The sequence below is a fragment of the Sander lucioperca genome, chromosome 1, assembly GCF_008315115.2.
Source record: "Sander lucioperca isolate FBNREF2018 chromosome 1, SLUC_FBN_1.2, whole genome shotgun sequence".
In the NCBI taxonomy this organism is placed as follows: Eukaryota; Metazoa; Chordata; class Actinopteri; order Perciformes; family Percidae; genus Sander; species Sander lucioperca.
This window is the reverse complement of record NC_050173.1, coordinates 19,525,598-19,539,126: the sequence shown is the minus strand read 5'-3', so window position 1 is coordinate 19,539,126 and position 13,529 is coordinate 19,525,598. Positions and strand designations below refer to the sequence as shown.

The window sequence follows — 13,529 nt, the reverse complement described above, 5'->3', positions numbered from 1 at the left end:
GAGATGGGTACAGACGGCAAGATAAGGAGAGACAAAATGGTAAGGAAAGTCAGATTACTGAAGATATGAATGGGTAAGCAACGTAAAAAGACACAGGAACAAGGTGGCATTTAATAGAGAGAAAGCAGAATGAAGTGGGTAAGAGTAAGAGGCAACCTGTGTGAATAAAACGAAAGTTAAAATGACAGAAGGAGAGAGAAGAGCACATACACAATGACAAATGGGCACCAAGAGAGGAAAAAAACGACAAAGAAAGCTGCAGTGAAAGAAAAATATAGAGGAAGGCAGAGAGAAGGCAGGTGAAAGAAAGGGTCTAAAGAGGAAGCAGTGACCCCTGTCTGACTAATCTTAGCTTACACTGTAACTGCACCTTGAACCAGAGCTAATAGACCACTTCCACATCTTGCCTCAACTCTCTCTTTTTCTTCATTTTATACATGTAAAGCTATTTTTTGTGTCCACACTTCCTCACACACCTAGCCCCTGCTATACACCAACATACACATTGACACATATGCTGTACACAAAGATGTGTTAAAGCCAAGGCAGATGGTTTGCAGTACAGACTATGTACAAATAGATTTTCTGCACATGTACTATAAATTAGGGCTGCATGAATAATCATTATAAGATTGCAATCTCGATTCAGGCATGTACGCAATCTCATTTCTTAAGGACAACAATTCTGTCATATTTGCTTTGGAGAGTTGCAAATTTAGAATGAGTACTCATAATTTGTCACTGCTGTGGCACAGACAAATGCACTTTAAGACAGACTTCCTGTACCTACCACTTGGTTAACATTCAACCAATAAAATTAGCCACAAAGCTATCTGTGAAGTCAGGCTGGGTCGCCGCAAAGTGTGTCCAATCTTTGGTCGCGGTTATATATGGGAGGCGGACATAACCCTAGTATGTAGCTATACAGTCTGGCTGTTTGCGGGGACACACTCAGTAAGCTAAATAGCCTAGGCTAAACCCTGTGTTATTACGTTATTAAAGAGAGATGACGGAGTTGACGGCTAAACTTGACCGTCACCGAAATTTTAGTATGCTGACTGTACAGCATGCAAGGCATGCAAGTCAATGTGTGTTGCCTTTAATGTATGATTGCTTATTGTCAATGAATGAACAAGTTAATTAGCAAAAGTGGCATACATGAATGCATATGTATAGTTACATTACATTTGGTGTCAATTGCCCGTTGCAAGATCCTATTTGTTATTCCATCTTCTGCACACATTATTTAAACTAACTGAATAGCAAGTGTTATCCTACTTACATTTAGTTCGAAACAATCCTTCTCAACTAAACTGCTGTGTATGGAAACTAAAGAAGTTGTGTGATGCTACTTCCATTACAGACACTATATTCTCCAACTCCCAGAAACCAATTGTGGATTGATTGGGGATGTAGATGCGTAGATAGATAGGTATAGCAATTGTTTTGTTAATGTGAAGGTACGTTGTTGACCGTGTTGATATTTTAATAAATGTTATTTAATTAATACAAGTCCATGTGATTGCTTTGTTTCTTTTTAGGATACTTTTGAAGACAATAAATGTAAAAGTGCAAACACTTTACCTGAGACTCATGAGAGAATTGTGATCTCAATTCTTACCAAATAAATTGTGCTTTCATTTCATCAAGAATTGTCCAAACTTACTGTACATGCACATATGAGCAGAGGTACAGATGCACAATTACTAGGGATGTCCCGAGATGATCCTAAGGATCGGTATCCAATGTTTAGATGGTGCAGCCCATCGCTTTAGGCAGACAGTAGCCACGTCAGGTCATATCAGTTGTTGCTAATTAACATTGATTCAGCAAGTAACTTGATGGCAGGCCAAAATTCAATTTGGCTGTTGTTGGGTTTGTGTGCTCTCTGCAAGCCGTGTCTATATTCTGCCAAAGATTGTTTATAATAAATAAAGCATCACTTTTTAACACCACTGTAAAATCGGGAGCAGACTGAGACGTTTTTGTTTCTCTCTAGTGCGGCACATGACGTTAGCTTCAGTAGTCACATTCTTTCAGTGAAACCTTCCTTTATTACTCTAAATAAAATTATAAAATGATTACTCTACAGTAAGCAACATTTGAATCAGGACCTTCAGTATTTGGATCAATTAGCTAGTAAAAAAAAGGGGGGAGCAAATTTAGAGGGCTACATCTGCTATGTGTCAGATAAATATTTATTCAATATTTAGGTAAATATAAGTAGCAGATTGGACTTGTTATTGGCAGACACGAATATTAAAGAACTCTGATCGGGATCAGGGAAAAATATAAAGTACATAAAAACATGCACGCACGCACACACACACGCACAAATGCTGTTTTAAATAAGGCAGACCAACTCCAGTTTGCTTTTCCAGTCACATTTCTTCTCCTCCTAATTTTAAATCTTTCTTCTTCATTTTCACAAACACTCATACATTCACCACAGTGAGACACACACACACACACACACATACCAAGTCATGCGCACACACACACAGTCAGGACACGCAAACTCGTACACTGTAGCTTCACTATACTGAAATAGAGATACACACACACAGAAATACACAGGTTATGTTTTCCAAGTGACTGGCTGGCTACAGTATGTTCTCATTCTGCCTCTGTGCTTTTCCTCTGAGTCTAAAGAGAAAAAGGAGGATTGTTTCTTCAATGGAAGTAGCCCAAAGATTAATTCACTTAATCTTGGGCTGTAAATGGGGTATTCAAGCAGCTTAAAAAACAAATTGAATGCAAAGGCTGAGAGTAATAACATTTGTCTTAGCTGCGGCACAATGCCCTTTTCCACCACACTCTTCCACATGAGCTGGTGGCTAGATTTCCAACATCCATTATGACAGAAAGGGACTTGTGCATACGCACATGTACGTACATGCGCTGTCTGACAAACACACAAACTCGTTCTCTCACACACATATACACACATTTTGACTATGCTACCTACTGTAGGTATGGCGTGACGAAAAGATGGGAGAGTGAAAGAAATGGTGAGACTCAATATCACTGAGTTGTGTGTGTGTGTGTGTGTGTGTGTGTGTGTGTGTGTGTGTGTGTGTGTGTGTGTGTCTGTGTGTGTGTGTGTGTGTGTGTGTCTGTGTGTGTTTGTGTTTTTAATGTGTAATCCCCAGATTCATCATGTTAACCATCAGGCATGTCAGATCAAAGGGTTAATGTTGCTAAAATATAGGTTAAACTCAAAGAGGGAGACAAGCAAAAGCAACAGTTTAATTATCCACTGACAATACGTTCGATGCAACTCTATATATTATAAAATAAACTTTTTATTGCTAGATCATCGGCAAAGTCTGGGCTAATGACTTCATAATGTATGCGGATTATTTTTATATGAGCAATAACTAATTAGATAATGTACTTAGCTCAAAGTCTCATTACATCACTGTAATCACAATGTAATGTACTCTCTTTGACTAAATAATGTATGTATGATTAATCAGTGTTATCCATGCCATCAACATCCATCCATCCCTTTTCTTCTTTTTTTTTAAATTCTTTATTTTTGAAACATTGGGAGTAATACAATAGCCAGATTTACATTCCCCGCGTGGTCACAGTTCCAGTCTGTGATCAAGACCAAAGTTCTCCATTCCCAACATTCCCATTTTTGTAAATATAATAAGAACACATTAGAACACAAAACAAAGGGTGCATTACCATGTGACAAATCTCTAATACATGTAGGAGCAAAACCATCCATCCCTTTTCATCTTATTTCTTATCCAGGGCTGGGTCCAGGCTAAGCAAAGTATTCCAGACATGCCTCTCCCCAACAACATTTTCCAGCTCTACCTGGGGAAGCCCCAGGCGTTCCCAGGTCAGATGAGATATATCATTTCTGAGTGTTCTAGGTCTAACCACAGGTGCCTCTTACCAGTTAGACTTGCCTGGAAAACCTCAAACGTAAGGGGCCCAGAAGTCAGCGTGATCAGATGCCTGAACCACCTTAATGGGCCCCTTTCGACACGAAGGAGCGGCAACTCTACTCCAAGCTCCCTTTGGATGTCTGAGCTCTTTACTCTATCACTAAGACTGAGCTCAACCACCCTACGGAGGAAACGCATTCTGGCTGCTTGCATCTGTGATCTCATTCTTTCAGTTACTACCCAAAGCACATGACCATAGGAGAGGGTTGGAACGTAGATGGACTGGTAAATCGAGAGCTCCCTCTTCACCACAACGGCACAAAGCCTGCATCACTACTGATGCCACACCAAACCGCCTGTCCATCTCACTCCATTTTACCCTCACTCATTAACAAGACCCGGAGATACTTAACCTCCATCGCTTGGAGCAGTAACTCACTCTCAACCTGGAGGGAGCAATCCACCGTTGTCTTGCAGAGATGCGTGTGTGTGTGTCTTTCAAATATCTCAAGAACCGTTCATCTGATCTACTTCACACTTGGCTTCCTGGGTACCCAATGAACTTGGGGTTTAATTTGGAGCAGTTTGGACAGGGTTAGATATTGCATACTAATAAACTGTGAATAAAACTCAACGACCGCACAATAAAGGTCGAGGGGAAAATAACGCTGGCTCTTCCATGTCTACCCTTCACAAAAAATATTTTTGACGACACTAGATATCAAACAGTTCTGATGGTTGATTAAAGCAGATTTTTTGCTAATTGGCTCTTATAACAGAAAGGATGGGTGGCGTTGCAGATTCAGATTTTATATCACAAAATATCACAATTAAAATGTAGAGAAATCACAGACATTTGCCTCATGGAGGTGGACCATGCAGTAACATTTTTCTGTCAGGTAAATGTAGTAGTGCAATGTTTTCCTTTGGAAGTAAAAGTACACACACAGTAAGTTAGTAGGTAAGTTGCATATTAAGTTATTTTGGGGTACAATGGTTCTGGAGAAAGCCACAAGCAGCAATACCACACGCTAAGCAATTGGCCCGTTCCAAACAGGCACGTTTTGAACAGGCACTGCACTAGTAGAGACACATTTTAAAAAAATGATGATGCTGATGATGATTATGATGATGATAATGATGACGATGACAATGACGACAATGATGATGACGAAGATGTATAATAAGCGGATTTTAAGTGGATAGTCACACAAAAAGCAATTATGGAGGCTATTATATGATCAATCAAGTTGTACAAAAGACAGGTATCACCAAAGTGAAGTGCAGTTTTAGGTTACATAGCCCGATCTATTTTCTGACTAATGCAATTCTGATGTAGCTACAGATTAAAATAACAATGGTTATATTGACCGACAAGGTGTCAGAGAAAATCCTCGCCTCCTGACCATTTTTCCTCGAGCTGTCTCTCCTCATCCTTCTCTCTTTTCTGATAAATGGCGCCTCTTCTCTTGTTCTTCTCTCTTCCTCTCCCTATCCTGCCAGCCCTCTCTCGATCTCAGAGACCCTTGTCTAACGAGGTGGACAGATTCTGACGGGTTCTAATGAGAACACATTCCACTAGAATAACTTTCAGATCCACACACGCAGACACACACAGACACACACACTTAACACTGTCTTAAACAGAGAAGCATGCATGCACATACTGTATATGCCTGTGTGTGTGTGTGTGTGTGTGTGTGTGTGTGTGTGTGTGTGTGTGTGTGTGTGTGTGTGTGTGTGTTACGTTACTGACATTGTTAAGGGAATTATGCTGCATGACTTGTCAGGGCACATTTATATCACTGTGGCCTTGCTCCCATGATGAAACATAGATAGCCTTGCAGTAGCATTCACTTTCAAGAGAGAAATTTAAATTCTTCAAGGAGACCTATCCAGCACTCCAAGTATAAAGCTGGAAATAGACAGGGGAATAGAAAAGAAGAAAACAGTTTTGATGCTCTGAAAATTTGTTTCTAACTATTACAGTAGATTTTAGCCTTTTATCTATGCCATTAATAAGAAAATCAGCAAAAAGCCTCAATGCACTGTAAACGTGAATGTTTTAGCAGTTTTCTTTTTAACTTTGTGCATGTTTAAATATATATTTTGAAACATGCGAGGGTGAAGGCTTGTCAGTTGACTTGCGTGTCGTATCATAAAGTGTTACCATGCATGTTGTTAAAATATCCTTTTCAAGTCAAATACATTTTATTTAATCTGGGCTGCCGTGAAATGAAGCAATTCTCATTCCTTGTGTTATGAAAATAAAGTGAAAAGCAGTGGATTATAGGTCAAGCATTATTGTCTCAAAAGCACTGTCATGAATTCATGTTTAGTGGGATAAAATGTTCATACCCTGATGGGGCAAGCTTGAGAGCTGTATGAGACTAAAAGAGAAGAACACAGTGTGTCTGTGTGGCTGTGATCCATGTCAGCCTGGGTGTTGCACTGGAAACACAGAGTAGGTGCTGCTTTTAGAGTTTGCATGCACAAGCAGAAGCATCACATTACTCCCTTACAAAATGGTTAGAGGGGAGTTTTTTATCAAACATATTAGTAATCAGGAGTGGAACAAGAAGGGGACATATTGTGAAGAGAGAGACTGGGTGGATGAAAAAAGAAGAAAAATACAAAGAGGGAGGAAAGTGATTATGGCCCCATGATAAAACCACTGAGGAGAGCCAAGTAGGGAGAGAGAGAATTAGAGATAGTTAGGGACAAGTAAAAGGGCAGTAGGCGAGAGGGGAATAAAACAGAATTAAATAATGAGAAAGACTGGGGAATCAGAAGATTAAGGGGGAGGAGTAGGAGGGAGCAAAGAATCATCAGGGGTAGTTAGGGATAAAGACAGGCTAGAAGAGCAAGGAGAAGCTGGAAGGAGAATTTGGAAAAAAGATGTGGGAGTACACGATATCCAATTTGATACCACGGTAAAAATAAATAAAAACAAAACAATAAATCCCATGCCAAAATACACAATCCCACGTGTATTTGAGGATAACAGGGCTAACACTTAGGGGGGAGGACAGTGTCATGTCACTCTTTTTTCAGGGTGAGTTTTTCTTCTCTGTCAACTTTCTGTTGGTGTTTTTGTGGAGTGGAGGGGTTTGAGAGGGGGGGCCAAAGAGAGTGTGATTTACATGTAATCTGGAGAAAAGGCCAGTCTTCTGGACCCACAGCCCACTGCTCTAAAGCCTGGCATCACCACACAGCCAGCGTACAGTAACGTCTTCCATGAATTCACCTGGAACTCTGAGACAGCAAGCATGTTTAGTTACATCTGTTTCTCTCTGCTGTTGTTGTTGTTTTTCACATAGAACCAGGCTTGTTAAAGTGAACTTAACTGACATTACAGAGGTCCGCTAAAACAAGCTCTAAAGTTAGCTAATGTCAGGAGCTGGCTGTGACAGACAACGGCAGAGAGAAACAGATTTACTTTCTGTTTGGAAGGTCCAGGTGAAGTCGGGAAAGCCGTTGCTGTAGATGTACAGTAAAGCCAGAGGCTGACTGCGGTCGGGTCAAGCAATCGTGCATGGCAACGGAGATGAGGCGCTCTGTTTTGCTGTGTCAGTCGGCTTTCTTCTTCTTCACTAGCATTTAGCAGCAGACTAGAACACTTGTAGGCATATAGTGCCCCAGTCAGGTCCGGAAGAATTGCATCCCTCGGTACCTACGGTAATGTAGAAAAACGAGTACCGTCACGTTTTTTGAGAATTTTGGTACAGGCTTGGTACCGCAGTAGCGGTTCTCGTGACATCCCTAGTGCAGAGGAGCAATAGATTATTTATTTTTTAAAAGCAGGAAGAAGAGGGCAATTTAGACAGAGGAGGACAGGGCAGACGAGAAAAATGGCCATTTACAACTAGACCTTGTCTCCCAACTCTGACTCACTTGAAGCAATGCATGGTAAATCTACCAATGTTGACAAACACACACACCCAAAACACAGGCAGGTGCACACATAAAATACACAGGGGCCAAACAACGCTAAACAACAAGCATTGAGCTGATCTGATCTGAGCCAAACCAGTCTGCTTCCTCCAGCTCTAATCCTATTATTACCACCTCCAACTGGGAGCCATCACACACATACAAACACACAGACAAGATACAGGGCTACAACAGGCATCAGGTTTACCTGTTTGTTGGTTAATGTGTTGGTTTTATAAAATTCTAGCAATATTCTATTGACATTTGACTTGTTTGTTAACAGTAGAAATTAGAAATACTGCTTTAACCAATGCTAATGAAGTGGGACTGTAAGGACATAGCAGATTATTGTCTGCTTTGGATCAGCCACATGTTTTTTTTCAAATGGTATAATGAATTATGTTGTAGAACAGGAAACCCTGTCTTGCCCTATGTGGCCCTGGAGGTGCAACCAAACTGATGTCTATGTCAAATGGCCTGGCATGCTTAATGAGATGAGAAAAGGCTAATCTGATTCTAAATCAGACAGGCTCTAGGGGCATCCCATTTAGCCACCCACAGTGTCACTAACACACTGACTTAAAGGCACATCCTTTACTTTTCACACACTGGTGCTGAGAATGTTAAAAAAGTTAACCCTGTCCTTTACAAAGGGAGCAATGACTAGCAGTGTTGCAGTGCAGGAGAGCTAATATATATATATATATATATATATATATATATATATACTGTATATACAGTCATGTGAAAAAATTAGGACACCCATGCTAAAGTTGACTAAAAAGAGGAATAAAAAAATTATCTTTTGGAAATTGATCTTAATGCCTTAATTAAAGAAATGAGGAAAATTCCAACCTTTAAGGACACCAATTTTGTTTGTGAATGAATAATGTACCGTAAATAAATAAATGTTCTTCCTTAAAATACAGGGGGCATAAGTAAGTACACCACTATGTTAAATTCCCATAGAGGCAGGCAGATTTTTATTTTTAAAGGCCAGTTATTTCATGGATCCAGGATACTATGCATCCTGATAAAGTTCCCTTGGCCTTTGGAATTAAAATAGCCCCACATCATCACATACCGTTCACCATATCCAGAGACTGGCATGGTTTTATTTCAGTTAGCCTAATAGCTGGTTTGATTTGCATTGAGAGATGATTTTATGGAAAGTACCCCATGCCAATCTCTAGGTATGGTGAACGGTATGTGATGATGTGGGGCTATTTTAATTCCAAAGGCCAAGGGAACTTTATCAGGATGCATAGTATCCTGGATCCATGAAATAACTGGCCTTTAAAAATAAAAATCTGCCTGCCTCTATGGGAATTTAACATAGGGGTGTACTTACTTATGCCCCCTGTATTTTAAGGAAGAACGTTTATTTATTTACGGTACATTATTCATTCACAAACAAAATTGGTGTCCTTAAAGGTTCGATTTTTCCTCATTTTTTTAATTAAGGCATTAAGATCAATTTCCAAAAGATAATTTTTGTATTCCTCTTTTTAGTCAACTTTAGCATGGGTATCCTAATTTTTTCACATGACTGTATATGAAGTACATTATGTCACACATTAATACACAATATGCATTAAAGGTCCCATGGCATGAAAATTTCACTTTATGAGGTTTTTTAACATTAATATGAGTTCCACCAGCCTGCCTATGGTCCCCCAGTGGCTAGAAATGGCGATGGGTGTAAACCGAGCCCTGGGTATCCTGCTCTGCCTTTGAGAAAATGAAAGCTCAGCTGGGCCGATCTGGAATCTCCTCCTTATGAGGTCATAAGGAGCAAGGTTACCTCCCCTTTCTCTGCTTTGCCAGCCCAGAGAATTTGGCCCACCCATGAGAGAGAGACATCATGGCTTTCAAACGAGCAAAGTGGCAGTTGATCAAGGCCACACCCCCACTCTCCACCTTCCCCCCCCTCTCTTCTCCTCAGTAGCTACAGACAAAGAAATGGCACATACTAAGGAAAGCTCATTGTGGGACTGGCTCTAGTGGCTGTAATTCTGCACCAAGGCTGAATTTCGGGAAAGAGACTTCAGAATCAGTATTAGGGGACCACTAAGGCCTATATAAAAGCATCCAAAGAGCACCATGTCATGGGACCTTTAAGCTGATATTCCTGTCAGATAGTTGCCACGTGAACCATCTTCATCAGAGAAACGTGTTGATTTGAATTGCAAATGGAAAAATGAATGTCCCGATGATTATAAGACATCATAGTAGGCGGTGAGAGACCTTGCCTCAGACACACTACAACAACAACACATTTACATACTATAGAGTGACAACTCATGAGAGCAAGGACAAATGCAATCTAATTTTTCGTCCGTTGTGTGAGCTCCTGTGGTTGTGTATGCACCTCTGTGCTTATGTGAGTTTGTATTTGTGTGTGTGTGTGTGTGTGTGTGTGTGTGTGTGTGTGTGTGTGTGTGTGTGTGTGTGGGGTGTGCATGTTCATTTAATTTTGCCGGACTGCAATAGATGATCAGCACTGATATCACTGTGCTAGCCAATTAAGTGATACTGAAATAAAACTGACAGATGTTTTAGGCCAAGCTTGTGTAGGAAAAAATCCCTGGATTATGTTTAACATACAATCATTTGTGGAACCATACATGCATGAACATATAAATTAATATGCATATAAATCCATATCCAAATGGGTAAAACACAATGACTGTGTCTCTATTGCTCTCTCTGTCTCTTTTTTTTATTGGTATAAATACCTAATAGAAGCCTTTTCAGTGCGCACTTTGGAGACTCCACACAGTCAGTGGGTCAACCAGCCCATTGCCTTTTAGTCTGTGAGTATGTTTGCAGGATGGAGATGTTAATCTTTTTTAGTCCATGCCTCAGACCACTGGTCACAATGACATTGTCTATCCCCCCAAGTGTTTCACATCTAGTCCCTGAGGAGGGATAAAGTCAGCACTCAGATTTAAGCTTAGGGGTGGAACTGCTGGTCCAATTCAACATGCTGTTTGTACGAGACTCTCTCTCTCTCTCTCTCTCTCTCTCTCTCTCTCTCTCTCTCTCTCTCTTGCCTTCCATCTTGCAAATCCTACCCTGATCCTTCTCCGCACTTTGATATTCCTGTTGTGTCGTATTGTTGTCTTATATTTTGTAATGCAATATATATATCGACAGAATGATTGATACCTGTTGTCGGATTTTTGTTTAAAATATGCATAAATGGTATGTAGTATATGTTTATATAAAAATATATTTTACCTCACTATTTATAGGAGAATTTAAATAACCCTAAGTTTACAGTGACTTTTTTCTTTAAAATACTTATGGGGCTTGCAAATGTTGTGTCCTAGCCTAACATTTTAAATAGCATACATTTATATATTAGAATCTTTTACATAGACTAGTCATTAGTCACTAGCCATTCTAGTTTGAAAGATTCAACAGGTCTAAATGGTTTATATTTTATTCATTACAAGTCTTTAAATCAAAAGGCCCCATGCAGCTGAAGTTTTCTTTAACAAGACACTGATCTCTACTTGCTCTGGGGACACTGATGCTGACCCAGTCAGACCTGCCAATTGATGGGAGCAAGAGGACTGAGGATTTCCATAAAGAGATCAATAAAGTTTTATAAAGTGTTGTCACTATGACACATATTCGCTGTGAGGTAGCTCTTATGAGCAACAGCTTTGTGAAAGAAAAACGCACTGCCCATCTCCTATTACTCTCCGTCTCTCTTTTCTCCTCTGTAACGCTCGCTGACCAGCACACACATACACATCTGTGCACGCACGCGCAAACGGCTCGCGATGCTATCGCACCGTTGTTGTCTGTCGGACGGGATGATTAATGAGGCGCGTCCCCGAACACATTCATCCGGGACCCGAGAAGCCCTGGCGATCACCGGGGGGAATCAGTCACACAGTCACACTGGCTCAGTCACCGTCAGAAACATCGGAATGACACCGAACCAAGTGTGGATGATTCCAGGAAAATACAGAACCAAACATAACTGGTCATTTTAAGTTGGACAGGACCGATAATAGCACATTAAAGCTTACAAATATTAGGGAGCTGATACGTTTCAAAATATAGGCCTACTACGGTAAATACCATACCAATAAATATGCTAAATAAGCCTACAGTAAATGCCGTGAATCCCTTTGACTTTTATCAATTTGAAATATCAAAATAAGGCTATGCTATTTCAGGTCATTTGTAAACTAACTATCGATAGTAAAATTACAGGTTGTCACTACTTGATAAGCTAAAAAAGATCATCATCGGGTATTCCAAATCTTAAATGTGCTTTAATCAGGCAAAATAGATCGCTCCTTTGTATTACCATCTAAACTGTATAAGTTGTCTCCAAGTTTTCCTGTGACCGTTTGCTGAAAAATAAAGGTGGTTAAAATAGGCCCAGACCTCGTAATAGAGGAGAGACTAATCAAAATTCAAATGGCATTGAAACTTAATGAACAACCTAAATTAGACTGCACAGGCAATAGACTCAAAATTTGAAAATTTTAACGTGCCTCTGGGTTCACTAGACTCGGCTTCCACAAAGTCCATTATACCATAACTCCTTTCTACAAATTTGTAGATTCAACGAAACATCTGTATTGGATTTAATTTGGGCAAATCCAGTGCAATGGTCTGAGAACAAATAGAATGATTTGATATAGCCTAATTTATTTTTTATATAATCCCGAAAGAGCTAAACAAAGAATTAGCAATTAGTGAAACTGTTGGTCTCTCAAATGCACTCTGCCCAATGACTGTGACCGCAAAAAAGACAGCAAACCTCAACTGACACACGGGCGCTAAAATCAATGGACCAGAGATCCCGAGGAGTTAACACGTGTAGGTCTAAACTCAGAAGGTAACCCCCCCCCCCCCCCCTTCCTCACCCTTTCCCCGGTGCAGCGTGGCTCTTAAGATCCCAATAGCCCCAGCTGGCACCGCCGTGGGGACACCTGCAGCCCCGCCGTTAAGCGCACCTCCCTGCCTCTACTGTTCTGCTCCAGAGACGAACTCGGTCTGCTCATATCCAGACTCACCCGTTCAGCGCGGCATGGGAGACACATCCAAAAATTAAGAATAACAACTTACGGGTTGTTGGCAAAGCTCCGTGCACACAGTTGGCATGGCTGAAAATCCACAAAGCGACCGGCAATAACAACGTCAATCCCTGGGCAGGACGGTACCGGTACATCTTCACGGCCGGTGTGGACGCAGCAGAACGGGAGAGGGAGAGGAAACACTCAGAAAAACAGCGGGGTGGTGGTAACGCCAGTCGGTCCGTCAGACTCGCTTAGCAGTTGAGGACTGGCGAAGAGGAGTCTGGCTGCACGGACTCTATCTCACACTCACACTCTCACCCCCTCCCTCTCCTCCTCCCTCTCTCTCTGTTCCTCTCTGCCTGTATCTCTATCTCTCTCTCTCTCTCTCTCTCTCTCTCTCTCTCTCTCTCTCTCTCTCTCTCTCTTCCCCTCTCCCTCCAATAAAGAGATGATGTAAGGATCGCGCCGACTAACAGGCTGGCCTGTGCTTGTACCGCACTTCTCCCTGCAGCTATCTCGCCTCCTTATTTAGCGATTCCCGAATAAAATAAAACAACAACAACAACAACCGTGTCTCCACCTGCACAGGACGAGCACGACTGGGTGCGACTGTAGTGTACAGTATAGGCTCCAGTAGTTAAAG

The 13,529-nt window shown here is 41.0% G+C and overlaps 1 protein-coding gene across 2 annotated transcripts in view; it reads right to left on the bottom strand.

Moving 5' to 3' along the window:
- Positions 1 to 13,226, bottom strand: part of cntnap2a (contactin associated protein 2a) — a 358,406-nt gene extending 345,180 nt beyond the window's left edge. For both annotated transcript variants that reach the window (XM_031282240.2, XM_031282241.2), the window contains exon 1: positions 12,936 to 13,226. In XM_031282240.2, the coding sequence (XP_031138100.1) occupies positions 12,936 to 13,038 (103 nt within the window). In that variant the 5' untranslated portion in view covers positions 13,039 to 13,226. The remainder of the gene's footprint in view (positions 1 to 12,935) is intronic.
- Positions 13,227 to 13,529: the final 303 nt, after the last annotated feature.